At 44.7% G+C, this 24,916-nt stretch overlaps 1 protein-coding gene across 4 annotated transcripts in view; it reads right to left on the bottom strand.

Moving 5' to 3' along the window:
• FRMD4A (FERM domain containing 4A) overlaps nt 1–24,916 on the bottom strand; it is a 263,028-nt gene that overhangs the window by 102,301 nt on the left and 135,811 nt on the right. For all 4 annotated transcript variants that reach the window (XM_070755051.1, XM_070755049.1, XM_070755050.1 and 1 more), the window contains exon 3: nt 5,170–5,264. In XM_070755051.1, the coding sequence (XP_070611152.1) occupies nt 5,170–5,264 (95 nt within the window). The remainder of the gene's footprint in view (nt 1–5,169; nt 5,265–24,916) is intronic.

Genomic DNA, 24,916 nt, shown 5'->3' with positions numbered 1-24,916 from the left:
GGGAATACATATGCCATTATTTGTTTTATGCATACGTCTATCTGAACCTTCTGGGTATCTAGAATTTTTCATAATCTAATGTAGATGCTGAAACAAAATAGCTTGTTTTTTGCTCGCTCGAAAAATATGTTTTTTGCTCACTCGAAAAAACATCCATTTTTCAAGACACAACTCCTAAGTCTGCTTTGTCTGTTGCCGTGTAATCACCCAAAGCCGAGAGCTTCCAGAAGATCAAGAGTATATAAATATTTATGGAACTCCATTCATAAACATGAACAAAGGTGCACAGGCTGACAGGATAATTCTTGAAGCATTAACTTGATTTCTCGGGTGCTCAAATCTTAAGCATGCTGGATTTAACACCATCTCCTCTCCATACAAGTAGCAGAAAGGTCAGTTCTGTTATACGTCAAAGAACTTTCAAAAGTGCGTGACAATTTAATTTTGGCCACCCTAGATGAAGGGGCGGCTCTCCATTACTGAAATTAACTCCCCGGTGGAAACTCTGTTCCTAACAGACTATTTTACTAACCCAGAGTCCATTTGGAGTTGGGCAGCTTAGAAATCCAATAAAATAAATAATATCCTGGGGAAGTTAATAAACGGAAAACCTTCCTACAAGTAATTTTTAAAGTAAATTGCCTTTGCAAAATTTTCCTCCACAGCTGAAGAATCAAATTGCCAATGTTTTTACTACCACACTTTAAGCTATCCTCCGATCACATGATTGTCAAGCCACTCCCACCTGGTCACATGGCTGGCAAGCCACACCCACAAAACAAGCCACGCTCACAGAGTGGTAGTAAAAAAAATTGGAATTGGGTGGCATAGAAGTTGAGTAAGTAAGTAAGTAAGTAAGTAAGTAAGTAAGTAAGTAAGTAAGTAAGTAAGTAAGGAAGGAAGGAAGGAAGTTAGTTAGTTAGTTAGTTAGTTAGTTAGTTAGTTAGTTAGTTAGTTAGTTAGTTAGTTAGTTAGTTAGTTAGTGTAGAATTGCAGAAACCAGCAAGTTACTCATTTTCTTTCAACGCGGATTAAACTAACAATCCCAGATCTGACAGCCTCTTGATGCTGGAGGAGAAACGGCTAAGCTGCAGGACCCCAAAACATAGGAAGTTTCCGATGAACTGATTTTATTCAAAGGCCTCTCTTTTCACGGAAGATCTTGAGCTACATGAACATAGAGGCCTTTTAAGTGAAAATTATGGCTTGCAAAACGGACCATGAATCGAGCGGAAGAGAGTCCATTGGAAGCCGATCGATAGATGAGGGTTTAGAGGTTTTTAAAATCAACGTTCAGTGTTTTAAACATGGTTAAGTGAATTCCGTCTCCTTCGAGTCGCAACTGACTCCTGGGGATTTTATGAATGTGGTTTCCTTGGCAACAGTGCAGAAGTGGTCTCGCGCGCTTTTCCTTTGACTTATGTGTATAACTTTCCAGTGTTATAATTTCTATCCCGGCATTACCCTGGTTAGCTTCTGAACCAAACAAGGTTCAGCCAGATGTGGTGACTTTCTGAATCTAGAGGATTTAAGGAAATAGTATTAATCTTGTCTGCAATATCCTGCAACATACCCGGAACCCCTAAGATTACTATCTCTTCTCTAATTGCTTGCGCTCTCTCTCTCTCTCTCTCCCTACCGACCTACCTACTTACCTATTTATCTACCTACCTACCTATCTTCCATTGAGGACCTGTAGACTGCACGAGTCAAAAAGAGGGCTGTGAAAATATTTACTGACCCTTTGCATCCTGGACCCAAACTGTTTCAACTCTGACCCTCAAAACGTCGCTACACAGCACTGCACACCAAGACAACTTGACACAAGGATAGTGTTTTCCCAAACGCCATCACTCTGCTAAACAAATAATTCACTCAACACTGCACTTCTATTTTTACTAGTTTTTCTCATCATTCCTATCATCCTTTTCCTCCCACTTAGGACTGTATGACTGTCACTTGTTGTTTGTATCCTAAGATTTTTATCAATATTAATTGTTTCCTCATTGTTTATTTGATCCCTATGACAATAATTAAGTGTTGTACCACATGATTCTTGACAAATGTCTCTTTTCTTTTATGTACACTGAGAGCATCTGCACCAAAGACAAATTCCTTGTGTGTCCAATCACACTTGGCCAATATCTATCTGTCTGTCTGTCTGTCTGTCTGTGTCTATCATCCCACCCTCTCTCCCTCCCTCCCTCCATCCACATGGCTTCCTGCTCCCCATTTCTAAAGCTTCTTCCCTAGGCAGTTTCTGCAAAAGACATTAAAACATTCCAAACAATCCATCTATAACCTTTTTTAAAAAACAAAAAAGACCCATCATAATAAACAAAGAAGAGCAAGCAACTCTGCACGAAAGGAGTCAGATTTAGAGCCTTCTCTAAGCGCAAAGACTATTTTTCTAGCTTTCCAAAGCAGCGTTTTAATGCTGCGTCTCCAGCAGGTTTATCGATCCGCAATAAACACGCTTCCGTGGGTGTCGCTGCTAATAATCCTCTAGTTATATTTAGGAATCTATTCTCTGTCCAGGAACAATGAGGTTCCACCTGCCTGGTTGTTCCCCCTGCAGAGGATAGAAATCTCCCCCCTTTAATTGGCCTGGTTCCTTCTCAAGTCCTTCAGATCTGCCGCAGGTCACCGGCTTTCCCCTCGAGACAACGCAGGGCACAAATGCATCTCCAGAGCCACTCCGATCGTTGTCCTAAGTGACAGGGAGACCCCGCTGACGAATGGACTCCGCAGTTTAATAGATTACTTCCAGGAATCCCAATTTTTCCACTAGCAGGTGTGGGGGGGAGTGGACGGCAGCAAGCAAACCTATGCACAAATACCGACACCCAATTGTTCTGTTGAGAGGGTCCTTGGTGGCTTTGCTGCAGACGTTCCCTTACCCAAGAATGTAACATCATCGGTAGGAGTGGGGCTTGTGGAGAGGAGGAAGAGGAGGAGGAAGAGGAAGAGGGGTGATGGTAGAGGAAGAGGAGGAGGAAGAAGAGGGCTGATGGTACAGGAGGAGGAGGAGGAGGAGGAAGAAGAGGAGGAGGAAGAGGGGTGATGGTAGAGGAAGAGGAGGAGGAAGAAGAGGGCTGATGGTACAGGAGGAGGAGGAGGAGGAAGAGGAGGAGGAAGAGGGGTGATGGTAGAGGAAGAGGAGAGAAAGAGGAGGAGGAAGAGGTCTGATGGTAGAGGAAAAAAGGAGGATGAGGAGGAAGAGGAACAGGAGGAAGAGGGCTGATGGTAGAGGAGGAAGAGGAGGAGGAAGAGGGGTGATGGTAGAGGTGGAGGAGGAGGAGGAGGAGGAAGAAGATGGGTCATGACAGAGGAGGAGGAAGAGGGGTGATGGTAGAGGAAGAGGAGAGAAAGAGGAGGAGGAAGAGGTCTGATGGTAGAGGAAAAAAGGAGGATGAGGAGGAAGAGGAACAGAAGGAAGAGGGCTGATGGTAGAGGAGGAAGAGGAGGAGGAAGAGGGGTGATGGTAGAGGTGGAGGAGGAAGAGGAGGAGGAAGAGGAGGGGTGATAGTAGAGGAGGAGGAAGAGGAAGAGGGGTGATGGTAGAAGAGGAGGAAGAGGAGGAAGAGGAGGAAGAGGAGGAAGAGGAGGAGCTCTCTGTGCTTGCTGGTCTTCTTGAAAACATTTCATGAGCCCACTGATGATGTTACCAAGTTGGGTAATGAAACACCTGCAAGAAACCCAGCAAGGGAATCAGCAAAACTTTTGCCCTGGACAAAATCAGTCAAGGCTTCCCAGGCTGCTCATTACCTATGGATTATTTTCTAGCTGTTTTTGTTCTATTTACCACTGGACAAATGACTAACTGGTGATGCTTTCACTCACAAAGAGCTCACCTTGCAAAGAGAAGACAGACAGAGAGAGAGAGAGAACAACTGCTCGCAGGGTTGCGTTCTGCACAATTTGCCGCTTCCGAACACTCTTCAAAGGTAGCCCCATGTAGAGAGCATTGCAGTAGCCAAGCCCTCTGGCCGATGAATGAAATGTTTGTTTGTTTGTTTGAATGGGAATGGTTGATTTTTTAAGGAACATGGGTTTTAGATTAGCTAGTTTTAAATTTAATTGGATTTAGGATGCTTTGTATTGTTTTTGATATATTGTAAGCCGCCCTGAGTCCATATAAATGCAATTAATCAATAAATAATAAATAAATAAAGTTGCCTTGTTTTGAGCCGCCCTGAGTCTCAGGAGAAGGGTGGCATAGAAATCTAATATATACATACATACATACATACATACGTACGTACGTACGTACGTACATAAATACATACCGTGTTTTCTGGTGTATAAGATGCACCTTTTTCCTCCCTAAAAGAGGCTGTTAATTAGGGGGTGTCTTATATCCTTTTTTCTTTTTTTAGCCCTAACTAGCTGCTAACCATCTTCCTAGCTGTCTCCCGAAGCCTAACGCGGAAGTTCGGCTTTAGGAGACAGCTGCAAAGCGGCGCGGGTGTTTTAAAAGGTCGCAGCCGGCCTGGGGGGCTTGCCAGCACCCCCCCGAACCCCGAACTTTTGCCGAACTTCCGGGTTCGGGGGGGGGGTGCTGGCAAGCCTCCCAGGCCGGCTGCGACCTTTTAAAACACCCGCGCCGCTTCGCAGCTGTCTCCTGAAGCCGAACATGGAAGTTCGGCTTTGCCGTTCGGCTTCAGGAGACAGATGGGAAGCGGCGTGGCTCTTTTAAAAGGTCGCAGCCGGCCTGGGGGGCTTCCCAGCACCCTCCGAACCCCAAACCCGGGTTCGGGGGGCGGTGCTGGGAAGCCCCCCAGGCCGGCTGTCACCTTTTAAAACAGCCGTGCGGCTTCCCAGCAGTCGCCGAAAGCCGTTTTTTTGCAGGGGGTTTTTTGGTTGCACGGATTAATTGACTTTACATTGTTTCCTATGGGAAACAATGTTTCGTCTTACGAACCTTTCGTCTTACGAACCTCCTCCTTGCACCAATTAAGTTCGTATCATGAGGTATTACTGTACATACAAACAACTTGATTTTTTTTTTAAAAAAAAGCAAGGAAGTCCAGATGCTTATTGGAAGAAGCACCTTTTGGGACAACCATGAATTGAGAATCTCTGGAGACGTTAATCCAAGGAGCAAATTTTTCCCAGAAATCAACCCCCTTCCTCGAACTCCCAAACGGTGGATCCTCGGACACTTACGTCTCATCCGTGAAGGCAATTCCGAAATATTCCTTTTCCTTCAGGTTGAAGTGGGACGCTACCAGGTCTAGCAGCTCCTTGGACAGAAGCTTGGGCTGAAAGAGAGAGAGAGAGACAACAAAGAAGACACTCAGACAGTAGCCGGATAAGGGAGGGGTTCAAACAAGGGACGGGGGAGGTGGCCTCGTGGCCTCTGGTGGTCACTCAACAGGACATGCGCACAGTGACAGCGACATTGGCCGGAGCTGATGACACAGACTGGCTTCAGCCAGGCCCCCAGAGACATTCATCGGCCGCAATGCTTGAGCCATGCACCTCACAAACGGCTGGTGTTTCGCGTCCCTCCGAGAAGCTGTCAAGAATGACATTTGGTTTCGACCATAAGCCTGTGCACGGGCACATACATGCACATGTGGTATGGAAGTGTAGAGGCGCCGAGAGGAGAGAGACAGCCGGCTGACCTTCTCCCACCAAAATTAGTAACCTCTTGAATGACAAACGTCCACTCCGATGTCAGTGAATGGAGAAACCCCCTAAAGCTAAGGAGGGCCTTGCCAACCCATGCCACCTTCACTTCTCATAAGTCATAATTCCACCCCCCCCATCTGTCTGCGCAAGTCATTTATAGGAGGTTGGGCTGATTAGGTGGACACGCCAATGAATATATGGTGGTCCCAAAGGAGGCTAAGAATGAACTGTCTTTCAATACTACGAGGGTTATCCAGAAAGGCAGGCTACAAGGCACGTAGCTCTCGCGGGGAATGTTCACGGGGGACGTTGGTGTTACTCTCATGTAGTGGGGAAGCCAGCAGAAGAGAACGAGCAGAGCCAGGGGTCAGTAGATCATCGACTGGCATTGTGGGGAAGGTTAGAGATGAGCCTCCTCATTCCGTTTCCCTCCAAGGGCGAAGTGCGCGCTGTCATGCGCTCCCTGAATGCTGAGGGCATGAACGCTGCTGCGATGGGGCCCAAGAGGCTTCATGAAGCACACAAAATCCACCGAGTCAGAACCGCCCGAGAATTTCTTGACCATTTCAAGATTGAAGGTGAGGCTTTTCTCAACTGTACAGTGACAGGAGATGAGACTTGGGCTCATCACCCTACTCCAGAGAGCCAACGTCAATCAATGCAGTGGCGCCACACCTGTTCTCCTTCAGCCCCCAAATTCAAAACTCAGCAATTGGCGAGAAAAATCTTGGTCACTCGTCACGCACAAATCTTGGGCCCCCATCACAGCAGCGTTCATGCCCTTAGCATTCAGGGAGCATATGACTGCGCACACTTCACACTCGGAGGGAAACGGAACGGGGACGCTCATCTCTAACCTTCCCCACAACGCCAGTTGAAGATCTACTGACCCCTGGCCCTGCTCATTCTCTTCCGCTGGCTTCTTGCTACATGATAGTCATACCAACTGGTATGGAAAGAAGGACAACCAAGGCAAAAATATCTGGAAGGCAGCCTTCACTTGTTGGGGTGATTTTCTTGAACCCTTGAACAAGTTCACCTCAATTAGATGGAGATAACTGAGCAGATAAATGTGGAATGGGAATGACTTGCCCAAATGCGTCCCTCAATGAGGTGTGTTGACCTACAATTACCACACAAGACTGATAAACTAGAGATGGAAAAGTCCGCTTGTAGACTTATCTTGACTTTACCAAAACTTTTTCCTGCAAGGAAACGGACCTGGTTCTTGAAATATAGCAACCTGGTTTTCTTAGAGGGAGAGAACCTACCACTAGACCTTCACTAGTCTAGCTCTACCACAACTGATGCTTTCAAAGGTAAGGCAGCTTCTGTGAGCTTGGAGGACACCTGTATGACAATGGGAAGGGGATTGTGGGACTTGCAGTCCAAAACGACCAGCGTGCTTACCGTAGCTCCCCAGTGCGTAAGTGAACTGCAAATACAAAAATGTGTACAGTTACTGAGAGCAGATCTGCAACCAACTGTGACCTATACAAAGTCCACAATGAGGTCAGAGGGTTCTCGTTGACCGACCAGCCTAGATTTTGAAAAGATGTGAGCATCTACATCATGAGATATTTAGTTAGGAAGAAGGAAAGCTGCGGTTAACCGAAGGGGTGAGTTTTCTGAAGAACTTCCTGGTTGTCTGCGGCGGTCTTGTAGATACTTACCGCTAACCATTAAATTAGAAGGACACACTTTTAATTAAACACACAAAGGCATCATTGTTGTGCAAAAATAAAGTCTCTCTTAGAAACATAGAAGATTGATGGCAGAAAAAGACCTCATGGTCCACCTAGTCTGCCCTTATACCATTTCCTGTCTTTTATCTTAGGATGGATCTATGTTTATCCCAGGTATGTTTAAATTCAGTTACTGTGCTGTTCAGTTACCACGTCTGCTGGAAGTTTGTTCCAAGCATCTACTACTCTTTCAGTAAAATAATATTTTCTCACGTTGCTTTTGATCTTTCCCCCAACTAACCTCAGATTGTGTCCCCTGGTTCTTGGGTTCACTTTCATATTAAAAACACTTCCCCTCCTGAACCTTATTTAACCCTTTCACATATTTAAATGTTTTGATCATGTCCCCCCTTTCCCTTCTGTCCTCCAGACTCTACAGATTGAGTTCATAAGTTTTATGCTTAAAACCTTCCACCATTTTTGTAGTCCGTCTTTGGACCCATTCAATTTTATGTCTACTGTAAAGGTGTTCATGTATGTATGTTTTTGCTTTTGATTTGTTTTATATGTCTTTGGCGTATGTATCTTCTCTTTTGTATTTTATTTTTAAAGTTTATATACCAATAAAAACTATTTTTAAAAAATTTGATTACTTGGTGACAAATATATGACAACAGTGGTCTAAAAGAAAAATAAGATTTATCTAATTGAATCTAATCTAATCGGATGCATAACAATTCACCAGGCAATTATACAAGATGAAATTAGTTAACCAAGATAGCACTATATATATATATATATATATATATATATATATATATATATATATATATATATATATATGTAGATTGTTCTGAGTTCGGGTTTTGCCCTGTGTAATGTTTTGCATGTCTATGCAGTATATATATATACAGTATATATATATATATTGGTGTACTTTAACTTTGATATTTCAGATAATCTGTTAACCGGCTCAAATCATCTGTTACAACAACGGAATCTGGTATTGACTGGATAGATTTATTCTGTAGCTAATTTGTCAGGACTTTTAAATGTTAGCTAATGTGTTTACTGCCAATCTTGTTTTGTTATACAATTAGCCCAGCAGGTTGCCGTTTTTTTAAACAATCTGTTCTGAAGCCATGCGAGTTCTAATGTTCTAAAAGAAAGAACATTTTAAAAACATTCCAAAACCCAGTTCCCACTAATAGGCCAAAGATCTAACAGGCTAAAGATCAAAGGCGTGATGGATATTTCAAATGAAATTTTTACAAGCGCTAATTGTTAAAAGAAAGATGTCGAGACTGTCCGGGCTAAGGATCAACACGACTTTGTGGTAAATGAATTTCCATGCGGAATTTGGACCGTCGACCCCAAAGTGCTTTTTCAAAGGGCAACTACGTTTTAGTTTTCCATGAAAATGTTTCACTTCCCTTCACAGTGAAGCCAAGCGCTACTTTCACTTCGTCATATCTTCTCATCTTAGCTTTCGGGAGACTTACGTTTGTCTCATGATCTCCGTCACTCTCCTCCTTTCTTTTCATCCCTGTTCAATATTTTTCCAAGGTGTCTCTTAAGGGTTTGTTATATATGCACTTCATATCTCCTACTCTGTGCTGTGTGCTATTGTTTGGTGCAAAACATCCCTACTACCTGTGGCAAAAAAAAAAAGCATGTTCACCAGTTGCACCTGTGCCTGGTGCACCAGTTGTGGCCCTATTTGGACAGGGAGTCATTGCTCACAGTCACTCATGCCCTCATCACCTCGAGGTTCGACTACTGCAACGCTCTCTACATGGGGCTACCTTTGAAGAGTGTTCGGAAACTACAAATCGTGCAGAACGCGACCATGAGAGCAATCATGAGCTTTCCCAGATATGCACATGTTTCGTCAACACTCCGTGGCCTGTACTGGCTGCCGATCAGTTTCCGGTCATAATTCAAAGTGTTGGTTATGACCTATAAAGCCCTTCATGGCATCGGACCAGAATACCTCCGGGACCGCCTTCTGCTGCATGAATCCCAGCGACCGATAAGGTCCCACAGAGTTGGCTTTCTCCGGGTTCTGTCGACAAAACAATATTGTCTGTTGGGCCCCATGGGGAAGAGCCTTCTCTGTGGCGGCCCTGGCCCTCTGGAATCAACTCCCTTTGGAGATTAGGACTGCCCCCACCCTCCTTGCCTTTCGCAAACTCCTGAAAACCCACCTATGTTGCCAGGCACGGGGAAATTGATATAGCCCTCGGCTGTCCCATTTTATGTATGATTTGTTTGGGTTGTATGATTATTTTTTAATAAGGGTTTTTAAATTGTTTTTAATATTGGATTTGTATTTTGTATTGCTAGTTGTGAGCTGCTCCGAGTCCTCGGAGAGGGGCGGCCTACAAATCTAATAAATAATTATTATTATTATCTGGTCTTAAGCCCATGTAAGGCTTTATAGGTAACGACCAACACTTTGAATTGCGTTCAGAGACCTATCGATAGCCATTGCAGCTCATGAAGTGATAATAGATACACGGGCAAACTTGGGTAAGTTCATGACAGCTCTTGCGGCTGCAGTTTGGACTACCTGCAGTGTCCGAAAGTTCTTTAAAGGAAGCCCCATGTAGAGGGCATTGCAGTAATCGATCCTCGAGGTGATGAGGGCGTGAGCGACTGTAAGGAGAGACTCCCTGTCCAGATTGGGCCGCAACTGGTGCACCAGGCGAACCTGGGCAAACGTCCCCCTCGCCACAATTGAGGGGTGATGTACTAAGTTCAGCTATGGATCGAGGAGGACGCCTAAGTTGCAAACCTTCTCTGAGGGAGTCAGAAGCTCCTGCCCCAGGGTAATGGATGGACAGGTGGGGTTGTCCTTGGGAGGCAGAACCCACAGCCACTCCGTCTTGTTCAGGTTGAGACTGAACCTGTTAACACCCATCCAGACCCTAATGGCCTCCAGACTCTGGCACATCACTCCCACTGCTTCACTGAGTTGACATGGGGTGGAGATGTATAGCTGAGCGTACGCTCGTTGGTTCTCCAGTTCTCATGTCTGTGGGCAATTTATTTGATTGATCCCTGGAGGCATCAGAAGTGGAGATAATGAGCAAGTTCTCCCAGTCTTTCTTTGTGGTTTTTAGAAGTTTCCTTGATCTGTGGGCTTTTGGGTGATTGATTTCTTCCGCTCGGATGCCAAACGACAGCAACGCCCCAGGAAAATGCCTTTTCCTGTAGAAAATTGGGATTCTTTGCGATTCAGCAAGAGATGCCGGCACATATCAGGGAGTTGGAGAAGATGCGGGGAGGCAGGTTTCGTGAGAACTTTCAACGGGGGCCACGGTGAGGCAGCCGCAGCCTGGAGGACCAAGGACTAGGGGTGTCCCTAGATAGCAATTCAGCTTATTATATTTTATTTGTTTGTCAAACATGTATAGGATAGTAGTAGTTTGTGTAAATATAAGTAAAAAGTAAGGATAAAAGAGGACAGTAGGACAGGGATGGTAGGCACAGTGGTGCGCTTACGCACTCTCCTTGCAGACCCCTTAGAAAGGGGGAGAGGTCGACTGTAGACAGTCTACGGTTGAAGATTTTGGGAGTTTGGGGAAGAAACCACAGAATCAGGGAGTGAATTCCAGGAGTTGATCACTCTGTTGCTGAAGTCGTTTTTTCCTTCCTTCCTTCCTTCCTTCCTGCCTGCCTTTTTCTTCCTTCCTTCTTTCCTTCCTTCCCTCCTTCCTTCCTCTCCTTTCTTTCATTCTTTTCCTCTCTCTCTACCTTTTCTTTCTTTCTTTCTTTCTTTCCTTCTTTCTTCCTACCTACCTACCTTCGTTTTCCTACTTCCTTTCATTCTTTCCCTCCCTCCCTTTTCTTCCTTCCTTCCTTTCCCCCCTTTCATTCTTTTCCTGCTTCCTTCCCTCCTTCTGTTCCTCCTTTCTTTATTTTATTTATTTATTGGATTTGTATGCCGCCCCCCTCTGTAGACTTCTTCCTGCCTGCCTGCCTTTTCCTCCTTTCCTCCTTTCCTTCCTTCTTTCTTTCTTTCCCTCCTTTCCTTCCTTCCTTCTCTCTCTCTCTCTTATCTATCATCTCTCTCTTTCATCTGTTTCTCATCAGCTATTTATTCTCTCTCTCTCTCTCAACTCTCTTTCTCTTCCCTCACTCCCTCTCTGTTCCTCTATTTCTCTATCCTCCCTCCCTCTCACCAGAATTTACTTTCCCGTTGGGAGATAAAGAATTGAGTGAAGATAGCATCACAACACCCCCTTCCCTTTGCTGGAAAAGCAGCTCTTTCCTTCCCGAGGTTGCTCTTTGCTGATCTCCCTGGCTCCCCCCTCCAAACCTAGCCTTTCTCTCCAACACTTTCATTTATTCATTCATTTGTTTAAATTTATAGGCTGCCCTTCTCCAAACAGACTCACACAACTTGCCCTTGGTTACACATCCCACATCTTGAGAGTTTCCCAAGATAGGGGAGAGAGAGAGAGAAGACAGAGAGAAAGAGAGAGAGAGAGAAAGAGAGAGAGAAAAAGAGAGAGAATGAAAGAAAGAGACAGAGAGAAGAGAAAGAGAGAGAGAGAAAGAGAGAAAGAAAGAGGGAAAGAAACGAAGAAAGAAAGAAAGAAAGAAAGAAAGAAAGACAAACCTTCTCTGTGAAAGCCCAACTTGAGAGCTCAAAGACTTTGGAGAAGGTCATGACCAAAGGGATTGATGTCGAAAGAGGCACATAAATCTGTCCAGCCTGTGCCAAATTTCTAGGTTACAAGAGGAAAAAAAGGGAACAGCAACAGCTCCACAAATCACCCAGAAGAAAGGTATTAACATGTGGCCTACATTAGCAAAATAGCTATTGAAAGGAAGTGATATAAATTAGCTCCCGGGACAGTTAAAACGGGCTCTTCCAACAAAGGGGAACATTCTTCTCAGTTCCCATGAAAATCTGTTTTCTTCTTCCCATCTTCCCTTCTTCCATGGCCCTCACTTGAAACCTGCCATAGATCTTAGCTCTTAAAATCAATTCCCATGCAGAGTTTTCCAAAATCACCAAAAATAGAATCGACACAAGGCAACTACAATTCCCGAATGGAATTAGAGTTGGAAAGGGGCCTTGGAAGACCATCCAGTCCAGCGGTCCCCAAACTACGGCCCGCGGGCCGGATGCGGCCCGCTGAGGCGATTTATCCGGCCCGCAGGGAGCACACGAGATTTTATCGATAGAGATAATAAGCTCTCGAATCTCCCGTCCATTCACCGCGGAGGATGAGGTGAGGAGGAGACGGTGCAGAGGCAAGGGGTGGGGAGGAAAGCGGGCCTGCAATTGGCCCCTTGCAGGCCCACTTTCCTCCCCACCCCTTGCCTCTGCACCGTCTCCTCCTCACCTCATCCTCCGCGGTGAATGGACAGGAGATTCAGGAACCCCCCTGAATTTGCCCGAATGGAGGCGGCGGCGGCTTCAAGGGACCTGGTCCTTCTCGGCGCTGCGTTGCTGCAGCGTCCGAGCTCCGCTGTTGTCCCCGGACACTGTTACCTCAGCTGCGCTGAGAGAGAAAGAGAGAGAGCGTGGAGGGCGGCTTGCCGGTCCACGGCCCCCTGGATGAGCGGCCCCGCATGGCCCCAGCACCGGACTTCGCCATCGCCTCTGCCCCCGTCCGGCTCTCCAGCAAAGAGTCCACCCCTTTGCCCTCCATGGCGCCCAGCGCCCGGCCCCAGGCCACCGCCACCTCCGGGTAGCGCACCCGAGCTCTTCCTGCAGGAACGGGTGGTGGGGTGGAAGTGGTTCGACTTATCTACACGCGCGCCTGCTGATTGGGAAGAGGGGGAAAAAAATCTGCGCCTCCAAAGAGGGGAGGGGGGGGGGAAGAAAGAAAAAAAGAGTTCCAACTTGGCGGAAGGCGGAGGGGAGAACCGAGCATGCTGCAGCAAGTTTGCTTGGCTTTCTGGGGCTTTTTTTTCTCCCCTTCCACCACCCCTGTCTGAATGTCATTTGCCGCTTAGGAGTGACCCTCTCTCGGGCTTGTTGTGGATGCGGCGTGGATGAGGGGGAAAGCCGTAAGCGCGAATTAGCAAAACCAGTTCAACCTCTTCTTCGCCTCCTTACCGACTACTGAAGAAAAAAGAAGCTTCGTTGGGATTCTGGCTCTCCACAGAGACTTTCCAAATGTGCTTTTCAGGGCAGCCGGGCTTTTCCCCTCATCCACGCCACATCCACAACAAGCCCGAGAGAGGGTCACTCCTAAGCGGCAAATGACATTCAGACAGGGGTGGTGGAAGGGGAGAAAAAAAAAAGCCCCAGAAAGCCAAGCAAATTTGCTGCAGCACGCTCGGTTCTCCCCTCCGCCTTCCGCCAAGTTGGAACTCTTTTTTTCTTTCTCCCCCCCTCCCCTCTTTGGAGGCGCAGATTTTTTTTCCCCCTCTTCCCAATCAGCAGGCGCGCGTGTAGATAAGTCCAACCACTTCCACCCCACCACCCGTTCCTGCAGGAAGAGCTTGGGTGCGCAGCGCTACCCGGAGGCGGAGGCGGTGTAGGGCTGGGCACCGTGGAGGGCGAAGGGGTGGACATGATTGCTGCCTCTTAGCTAGAGAGCCGGGCGGGGGTGGAGGTGACGGTGAAGTCCGGTACTCTCCTCTCTCTCTCTCTCTCTCAGCGCAGCTTAGAAGTAACAATGCCCAAGGACAGCAGCGGAGTTTGGAGGCTTTAGCAACGCAGCACCATGAAGGACCGTATGTTGGTCCTTTGAAACCGCCGCCGCCTCCGTTCGGGTGAATTCAGGGGGTTAGCTGGAGAGCCGGACGGGGGCGGAGGCGACGGCGAAGTCCAGTGCTGGGGCCATGCAGAACTGCTCATTCAGGGGGCCGTGGACTGGCAAGCTGCCCTCCGCTCTCTCTTTCTCTCTCTGTTGCCAGCGTGGTGTATGAGAAAGAGAAAGCAAGAGAGAGAGAGAAAGAGGGAGAGATAGAGAGTGAGAGAGAAAGGATAGAAATATAGTGAGAAAGAAAGAGGGAGAGATAGAGAGGGAGAGATAGAAATAGAGTGAGAGAGAAAGAAAGAGGGAGAGGGAGGGAGGGAGAGAGGGAGAGATAGAAATAGAATGAGAAAGAAAGCAAGAGAAAGAGGGCGGAAGAGGGAGAGATACAAAGAGGGAGAGAGAAAGAGTGAGTGAAAGAGACAGAGAAAGAGAAGAGAGAGAGAGAAAGAGAGAGGGACAGAGAGAGAAAGAGGGAGAGATAGAGAGGAAGACAGAAAGGGGGATAGATGGAAAGAGTGAGAGAGAGAGAAAAAGAGAAAGAGAAAATGAGGGAGAGGAAAATGAAACGAGAGAGAAGGAAGAAAAGAGAGGGAAGAGAGAAGTAGAGAGGAAGGAGGGAAGGAAGGAAGGAGAAATGGAGGGAGTTTCTTGATTTAAGTTTAAATTTACTTGTTAATAAAAATGTATAAATTACTTTATTACTCAATTACTTCTTATTTTAAATATTGTTTTTGTTCCCATTTTGTTTTTTACTTTAAATAAGATATGTGCAGTGTTCATAGGGTTTTTTTTTTATAGTCCGGCCCTCCAACAGTCTGAGGGACAGTAAACTGGCCCCCTGTGTAAAAAGTTTGGGGACCCCTGATCCAGTCCAACCCCCTCTGCTCAAGCAGGAGACCATGCACCATCATATTATAAGCAGCTGCGTTCTCTTCGCTGATGATGTTAAACTATTTAACACCACCGACAATGCTGCTACCCTTCAAAAAGACCTTGACTCTGTGTCAGAATGGTCAAACAACTGGCGACTTCAAATCTCAACTAACAAATGCTCCGTTTTACACACGGGCAAAAAGAATCAGAATACAATATACAAACTTGGAGGAAACCCTCACTCTGTCAAAGACCTTGGGCTACTCATATCCAACGACCTAAGCGCCAGAGCCTGCTGTAACAACATTGCCAAAAAGGCACTAAGAGTTTTTAATCTAATCTTGTATAGCTTCTTCCCTGGCTATATTACACTACTAACCAGAGAATACAAAACATTTGCTAGGCCAATTCTTGAATACAGCTCACCTGTATGGAACCGGCATTGCTTATCAGGTATTAATACAACTGAGAGAGTCCAGAAATATTTCACAAGAAGAGACCTTCACTCTTCACTCTGCTCGCAACAAAATACCTTGTTCCACCAGACTTGAAATACTGGGATTAGACCATTTACAACTATGTCGCCTCCGATCTGATCTAATTGTAGCTCATAAAACCATACACCACAACTTCCTCATATTGAAGCTGAGCTGGAGTGGTGCTGAAAATGCCAGAATTAAAGTTCCCTCTTTAAAAAAGACAGGCCTCTGCAAAGACTCACCTCTCTAATAAAACCAACAGCTCAACAAACAAAATACCTACGATTTAATGGGATGTAATAACCAGCAGGCTAATGACAATTAGTTAGATAGCTCAGATTGCTCATTAGTGTTAAGGAGTATGCAGGGTGACCCCTGAGTTATCAAGGATACACATGTGCAAGGGAAACATAGAATTCTAGCAGATATCCAGGAGATAGTCAGGGGATATGAGTAATAGTTCAGCCATACAAACCAGATACATTAAAGCATATTAAATAGTATTTACTTTAGCAAAGCCCTTCATGGCATCGGGCCAGAATATCTCCGGGACCGCCTTCTGCCGCACGAATCCCAGCGACCGGTTAGGTCCTACAGAGTTGGCCTTCTCCGGGTCCCGTCGACTAAACAATGTCATCTGGCGGGACCCAGGGGAAAAGCCTTCTCTGTGGTGACTCTGACCCTCTGGAACCAGCTCCCCCCAGAGATTAGGATTGCCCCCACCCTTCTTGCCTTTCGTAAACTCCTTAAAACCCACCTCTGTCGTCAGGCCTCCGGGAATTGAAACATCTCCCCCTTGCCCATGTAGTTTTTGTGTATGATTCGATTGTGTGCTTGTTTTTTATATATTGGGATTCTTTTGGATTTTTTAATTTAAAACTGTAATTTAGATTGCGAAATATTAGATTTGTTACTATGTTTTGTTTACAGAGTCTACGGAGAGGGGTGGCATATAAATCCAATTAATCTAATGTAATCTAATCAAATATCGTAATCAAGTTAAGGAGTCCAGTCCTGCACAGTCAAATCAGTCAACAACTCTCCACGTATTAACAATACTCCAAGCCTTACTTGTACAACATACAAATACATAAACGATCATCGAACACATCTTACTACAGCAGTCACAATGAATCAGCAATACCGAACAGAGAAAATAATATAGACACAAAGAGAGCTTTTGGCTCCCTCTTGTGGCCATCTCCAACACTAACTCTTGAAGCTATAGTGCTTCAATACATACAAGCATTCATTGTTAGCTTGTTTATGTATTGCCAAACCCAACCCTTATGTAAATAGTACTAACAGTTAGTAATTAATCTAGGCTGCCAAAGATAAACACCAAAGGAGGACAATACAAGAAGGACGGGAACCCGGACACCTCATTGCAGATATTCCTCAACTGAGAACATAATCGAGACCACAACTTCCACTCCTAGGCAAACTGTTTGTTAAACGAGTCGTATTTGATTTTTACAACCATTTGGCCACAATTATTTGGCAGATTCCCTGCAGGAAAGTAAAATGTCTGGTCATTAAGCAAATCAGCCTGAATCAAGAACAGGTGTCTTGCAACAAATATAAATATTTAAATTTAGCCTTGTAAAATAGATTTAATTGAATTTAATTTATTAAATTTATAAGCCGCCCAACTCTTTATGGACCCTGGGCAGTGTATAAAGAATAAACAATATAAAACAGTTTAAAACCCCTAAAATAAAAGCATTCATTACTTCTGGACAGAGATGGATGGTATTAACACAGCCCTTTAAAATCAAAATTTACCAAACAGCTTCACATACAACTGCCAGTTACACTATAATTCTGAACTAAGAGAACTAAGAGAGAGAGAGAGGGAGAGAGAGGGAGGGAGGGAGAGAGAGAGGGAGAGAGAAAGTAACAAGAATAAATTAACAAAATACAACTGAGGATTATAAGCAGGTGAACTGAAATCACCAAACTAACACTTGGGAAGTGCTAATGTTTTGTCTGGCATTTATTAAAATGATACTTAAAACATGTTTTTTTTTTTTAAAAAAAATAGCGTTTTAAATAGTGCGTTCATTTTTTTTAAAAAATCCACTTTTGTAACAGCTTAGGAGAAAGCTGTAAGAGCAATGAAAAAAGATTTCACTTAATACCACTTCCCCTAGTCCTGAAACTCTCAATTTTTGTCACTAAATGAACTGAGGACACGTGAGGTGTCGCCCTTTGTCAGCTCCAGTGAAGCCTCCTGAAGATTTGAGAGGGCCAAAAACAGCCCAATGTGCCAACCGGAAATTTGAAAACTTCTGGTAGGCCATTGGACCATTTTTCGCATTCCAAAGGCTGCAGGGAAGCTTCCTGAAGCCTGTAGAGGGCCAAAAACAGCCCAATTAGTCAACCAGAAGATTTTTTTGCTTCTGCACATGTGTGTGCCCCCTCATAAGATTTTGCTTCCTGATGTATCTGGATTGTATTGACCTATAAAGCCCTTCATGGCATCGGACCAGAATATCTCCAGGACCGCCTTCTGCCGCACGAATCCCAGCAACTGGTTAGGTCCCATAGAGTTGGCCTTCTCCGGGTCCCGTCAACTAAACAATGTCAGTTGGCGGGTCCCAGGGGAAGAGCCTTCTCTGTGGCGGCCCTGACCCTCTGGAACCAGCTCCCCCCGGAGATCAGAACTGCCCCCACCCTCCTTGCCTTTTGTAAAGTTCTTAAGACCCACCTGAGACATCTCCCCCGGGCCTATGCAGTTTATACATGGTATGTTTGTGTGTATGTTGTTTTTAATATGGGGGTTTTAGTGTTTTTTAAATTATTAGATTTGTTCTTACATTGTCTTTGTTATTGTTGTGAGCCGCCCCGAGTCTACGGAGAGGGGCGGCATACAAATCTAATTAATTAATAGTTGAACCTTTACTCGTATTTCTGGGCTATAAGGTGGATATCTGTCTGACCTCCACATGTTCTTTGTGTATGTGTACCTTTGACCAATCGGAGATTACTGTGCATGCTCTTTAACACATTCTGTCATCCATCCATATCTCTCTCTCTCTCTCTCTCTCATTCAACTATAGCATCTCTCTCTCCCATCCAACCATCTTCCTCCTTCTCTCTCCTGAACATTTTGTTCCATCCATCTGAGAAGCTGAAAAAAAACTTTTATGTAGAAACTTTCGTTTCTTGGACCAGCTCAATGGAAGAATCAAGATGCTTTTTTCCTACCCAACAATCGGTCTCTCTCCACCCGCTCGTTTGAACGGGATTAACTGGACTTCTGGCATGGCTTAAACTAAGGATACTCATGATACTCATTCCACAGAAAGCACAGTCAATGGAATGCAATGGAAGAACCAAAAGATTCGATACCCAGAACATTCCGATGGGTGGTGGTCAAACAGCTGGATGAGCAGAGAGGGATTATCTAATCTGTTTACACCCAGTTGTTCTGAAAGGCTCTTTGTGGAGGGCAAAGATCAGGAAATGACCTTGGGAACAGGGTGAGCCCATCTCCTGTTCCTCACAATGAGGCCATACATGTCCCGCGTATTTTTAGAGGTGACTCTGTTCTGATGCCAGGGTCTTCTTTTCCATCCAGGACTCTGCCATTGACATGATAGACCATGGGTCTCCGATCTTGGCAACTTTAAGACTTATGGACTTCAACTCCCAGCCTTCCTCAGCTGGCTTTGCTTTAAGACCTGTGGACTTCAACTCCCAGCATTCCTCCGCCAGCTTTGCTTTGAGACTTGTGTGGACTTCAACTCCCAGAATTCCTCAGTTGGCTTTGTTGGCTAGGAGTTAAAGTCCTAAAGTTGCTAAGGTTGGAGACCGTTGTAATACACCTTGTATGAAGCCCAGATAATGCTCCACTCAGAGGTGTATCCTCTGTGTTGTCTCTTGGCAATGGGAGTGCGGGGTAAAAGTCATAAAGGCAGTTCTCAACTTACAAAATTTATTTTAGTGATTATTCAAAGTTATAATGTTAATGAGATTCCTAGAGAGGCCCCATGGAGGCTTCTCCCTGCCTTTTCTGGCCCTGTTTCCTCCCAGGAGATTCCTAGAGAGGCCCCACGGAGGCTTCTCCCTGTCTTTTCTGGCCCTGTTTCCTCCCAGGAGATTCCTAGAGAGGCCCCACGGAGGCTTCTCCCTGCCTTTTCCGGTTACAATTTCAGAGGCTCGGGTTCTTAAGTAGAAAATGGTTCTTGAGAAGAGGCAAAAAAGTCTTGAACACCCGGTTCTTATCTAGAAAAGTCTGTAAGGAGAGGCATTCTTAGGTAGAGGTACCACTTTATTGGAAGCCAAACTCCCTCCCCTGGCAGGATCATAGGGAAGAAAGTTTAGCTAAGGGTAGGGGCCCCTGGATTTTGCAAATCTCCAAGGTCCCCTTTCGAGCAATGCTAAATTGCGAATGGCAGCCTTGGCAACGGGGGGGGAAAAAATAAGGATTCCACGGCTGGTTATTTAGAGTAGATTTATGTGCTGCATTTTCATTACGGAGCCCAGCTGAAGAAATATGAGAGAAAGGCTTTATAGGACTAGAAGCAGTGGCAAAGAATTCGTAGTAGAAAAACCCGCAAAATCCCTGAGGCTTTCGGTGGGGGCCGGGTGTAGATAAGATGCCCGAGAGTTATAAAGGCTTGGGGCGAAAAAACCCCAACATTGACGCAGCCTGAAAGGAATTATTTGGACCCGTCTGGTTGCAAACAAAGCGAGTAGTAGTTGTCTGTTAGTTTACAAGCTGTTTTAATTAGGCTCCTGTCAGTGGGGAAAGGGGAACGGGTTATTTTCAGCCCTGGAAAGTAAATTGAAGTTATAATAGGAATCTTTCCAGAAACACGGACTATTTCACAGCAGGTCCCGGGGTTTTATATCTCAGCCTGAAAACGCCCGTCTCTCACCCCCCACCCGGTTAATATCAATTTGATTTGTCTCCCTTGTAGTAGTTGTTTCCCCCCCCCCCCCCCAAAAAAAAGATTCTCTGCTCTCTATCTATTCCAAACAGGGCTTAATAACAAACATTTGATGATATATTAAAGGGCTGTTTTGGTTGCTACGAGGCAATTTCCTTTGTTTCTCTGCTCACGGCTCTCTGTTTTTAAAGTGGAATTACAGCCCTAAAAACATTATATTGTTTGTGGATGAAACTGTTAAACCCGAGGCGAGTCCTGTTTGTAAAATCTGTCAGGTGGGGGGGGGGGGGGCGAAGCAAATTTGGAAGGAATTCTAACTGTGTACATGTAAGCCTTCGCCTTAACACCACAGTTAGGGCCGGAATTTCTGTTGCTAAGCAAAGTGGACACTGAGCGAGTCACACCCAATCTGACGGGATTCTTGCATTTGAGTTTCCTTGTCAGAAGCCGGCTGGGAAGGTTTATTTATTTTATTAATTAAATTTATAAGCCCCCCAACTCTTGAGGGACTCTGGGCTATCATGATCATGATAAATAATCAATATTTAATAAATAATACTTAATAAATATCTATAAATATTATATATTTATATATAACTATAGTTATAGCTATAACTATATTTGGTCTTTGGAGAGGGAAAGCATAGAAATCCAATTAATTAATAAAATATAACTACAACTATAACTATAAATACAAATACACTGGTACCTCTACCTAAGAAGGCCTCTACTTAAAAACTTTTCTAGATAAGAACCAGGTGTTCAAGATTTTTTGGCCTCTTCTTAAGAACCATTTTCTACTTAAGAACCCGAGCTCGGAAAAATTTCCCAGGAAATTTGAGAGCGGCACAAAGGTCCGGCCAGTTTCCTGCCATTCCCCCTTTAATCCCGGCCATCTCGGGCTTTTCTGGGCTGCCAGAGGAGCCTTTCGGTGGCGCTTAAGGAGGCTTTGGCAGCCCAGAGCAAACGAAGCATTTTCCTTTCTCTGGGTGCTTGGAGAAGGAATAAACCACTTTGTTGTGGTGACTCCCTCGCGCTGCCTCCCACACACCCCGGTGCGAGGTTGCCTCCCAGAGCGTCTGGGCGCAGAAAGGCAAAAGGGGGTGCTTCGCCCCAGCCAGATCAATATGTTACATATCTATATCTATATATATACCTGCACTGCTCAAAAAAAAAATAAAGGGAACACTTAAACAACACAACATAACTCCAAGTAAATCAAACTTCTATGAAATCAAACTGTCCACTTGGGAAGCAACAATGATTGACCATCGATTTCACCTGCTGTTGTGCACATTCAACTTTGTACAGAACAAAGTATTCAAGGAGAATATTCCATTCATTCAGATCTAGGATGTGTTATTTTTTTTTAGCAGTATATATCTATACCTATGCCTATGCCTATACCTGTCTGTCTGTCTGTCTGTCTGTCTATCTTTCATCTATCATTCTATCTATACATACATACATACATACATACATACATACATACATACATACATACATACATATCTTAAACAGTCAGATCCTGAATGAGTTGGAACAATTCTACTAGATTATCATCTCAGAGGGGGGGGGGGGAAATCCTAGTGGAAAAATTTTTGTTTTAAAAAAATCGTAAACAAAGAGATTGTCATTTGTTTGATCACACCCACTGGGAGAATTTCATTGTGGGTATTATCTTTTGGTCTATGTGTCAACAGGAAACAGACTCAAGAACGAACGAAGCTCTAATTTTTAAAGGAAGTAGTAAGAAAATCCTGGGAGAGACAATTCCAGGGAACGAAGGCAGAGTAAGCCCCCAGTTTCTTATCGAATGCTTTCTTTATTTTCAGGGCTTAGTCATATTTTTGTCAATGTCACCGCAATTTCTCCAAGGTCATCTTTGTGACTCTGCAACCTGGAGACAATACTTGGAAGCTACTGTGTCCCCACCCCAAGATTTTACAATGGATGAGGACTGCAGGACATGTATCAATCAGAACAACAGGAAATCCTTAAGAAACAATTAAAAAAAATTGCACAGTAGCTAAGACGTAGTCTTCAGCACAAGAAAGATAATCACACAAGTTTCAGCTGCAATTATCTACTGAACCGATGTATTAGCCATATATGAACAAATCAGCTCTCAACATACAGTGGTACCTCTACCCATGAATGCCTCTACTTACGAACTTTTCTAGATAAGAATCGAGTGTTCAAGATTTTTTTGCTTCTTCTCAAGAACCATTTTCCACTTACAAACCCGAGCCTCTAAAACTGTAACCGGAAAAGGAGGGGAGAAGCCTCCGTGGGACCTCTCTAGGAATCTCCTGGGAGGAAACAGGGCCGGAAAAGGCGGGGTGAAGCCTCTATAGGGCCTCTCTAGGAATCTCCTAGGAGGAAACAGGGCTGGAAAAGTCAGGGAGAAGCCTCCGTGGGGCCTCTCTAGGAATCTCCTGGGAGGAAACAGGACCAGAAAAGGCAGAGAGAGGCCTTCGTGGGAGGAATCTCCTGGGAGGAAACAGGGCCAGAAAAGGTGGGGAGAAGCCTCCGTGGGGCTTCTCTAGGAATCTCCTGGAAGGAAATAAGACCTCCATCCTCCCCGTGGTTTCCCCAATCGCATGCATTATTTGCTTTTACATTGATTCCTATGGGGAAAATTCCTTCTTCTTACAAACTTCTTTACTTAAGAACCTGCTCACGGAATTAAGTTTGTAAGTAGAGGGACCACTGAAGATTATCCAAGGGTCATTATAATGAAGTACGGCTAAATCCACCAAATTCTTTCTGCAGAGCTGCTATCTCTCTCCATGAACCTCCGAATACCTGCCCTGTATATTTTGCTTTCTTTCAAACACTTCCTTTTGTTATCATTTCCACATGGCTTATTTTTTCTTCTATGTGCAATATGCAAGTTCATTCATGAAATGATTCATTTGAACGAAACAAAATCCCTGAATTCTATTGGATTCTTTTTTGGTAGCATTGCCTTGCTACGGGGGTTTTATATTTGTTTTTTTTAATTAATAGCAATAGCATTTAGTTTTATCTACCGCTTCCTAGTGCTTTTGCGGCCCTGTCTAAGCGGTTTTACAGAGTCAGCCTCTTGCCCCCAGCAATCTGGGTCCTCATTTGACCCACCTCGGATGGATGGAAGGCTGAGTCAACCTTGAGGATGACATGACATTATATATCTCCTATCAACAACACGGTCCTTTCAACAGTTCCAAGTTCCAAGAAGGCTCTACCACCCATTTGCACTACTCAAGTGACCCCGAGTACACAGAGAAATCTCCAAGTAGCCTCAACAACTCGCTAAACAATGCAAATCACCAGTTCTGTCTGCAAGGGATATAAATCCTTCCATCCTCCACCATTCAGTCAGAATGGAAGAAGCTTCCTTGATGAGAAGCACAATGCCTTCAGAGATATTATTAATTAATTAATTAATTATTTTATTTTATTTATTTATTTTATTAGATTGATAAGCATCTCTCCTTCCCAAATTGGTGAACCCCTAGCCGATGGTGCGGAGCCGAGGCAGCAAACATAGCTACCACAAGCCAAAAGAGATTCAGAAACAACAAGATTGTGAAGGAGGAAAAGTGAGTTATTTGCAATTCTAGGTTTAAAAGACTGTTTGGAGTTTTTTTTCTTACATATCCCAAAAAATGCAATGGGAGGAATAAGGAAGCTGAAGAATATGGCAGATTAAAGGTGCTAAAAACAGTAAAAAAAAATACCTAATTAGGAGGTAATAAAAGTTTTTTCCAGGAAAAATGGCTCTGTGATAGCTCATCTTACGAACCCCTCGTCATACAAACTTTTCGAGATACAAACCCAGGATTTAAGATTTTTTTGCCTCTTCTTCCAAACTATTTTCACCTTATGAACCCAAGCCACCGCCTCTGGGATGCCCCGCCTCCAGACTTCCGTTGCCAGGCAAAGGCTCCCCTCGTTGGGACACCCCACCTCCAGTCTTCCGTGTTTTTGCGATGCTGCAATTTTGCTGAGGCTCCCCTTGCTGGGAAACCCCACCTCCGGAATTCCATTGCCAGCGAAGTGCCCGTTTTTGCACTGCTGGGATTCCCCTGCAGCATCGCAAAAACCCGGAAGTCCAGAGGTGGGGTTTCCCAGGGAGGGGAGCCTCAGGGGTATGCCAGCAGTGCAAAAATGGGCACTTCGGCTGGTAAAAGGGGTGAATTTTGGGCTTGCACACATTAATCGCTTTTCCACTGATTCCCGTGGGAAACATTATTTTGTCTTACGAACCTTTCACCTTACGAACCTCGTCCTGGAACCAATTAAGTTCGTAAGACAAGGTATCATTCTATTATTTTAAAGAAAGAATAACCTTGATATTTGAATAGAAAATTGGGACAACCATGAAAACCAGACGACTGAGAATCTCCAAAGACACGAGTTTCTTTTTATATTTTATCTGCCTTCATAGAAAGCAAATAATTCCCCTGATCAGGCTGATTATTTTTGACCGGACTGTTTAAGATTTGATAATTTGAAAGAGTTTTGGCAGACAGAAGGCAAAATTCCCATTATTCAGTTTCTGGACCTGTTCAACAAAGGGACAATCTTATTTTGCATCCGCTTTGCATAAACTGGGCCTAATTGCTAGA

This window comes from Erythrolamprus reginae, chromosome 6, assembly GCF_031021105.1.
Source record: "Erythrolamprus reginae isolate rEryReg1 chromosome 6, rEryReg1.hap1, whole genome shotgun sequence".
NCBI classification, from domain to species: Eukaryota; Metazoa; Chordata; class Lepidosauria; order Squamata; family Dipsadidae; genus Erythrolamprus; species Erythrolamprus reginae.
The sequence above is the reverse complement of the archived record's forward strand: the minus strand, read 5'-3'. Positions and strand labels throughout refer to the sequence as shown.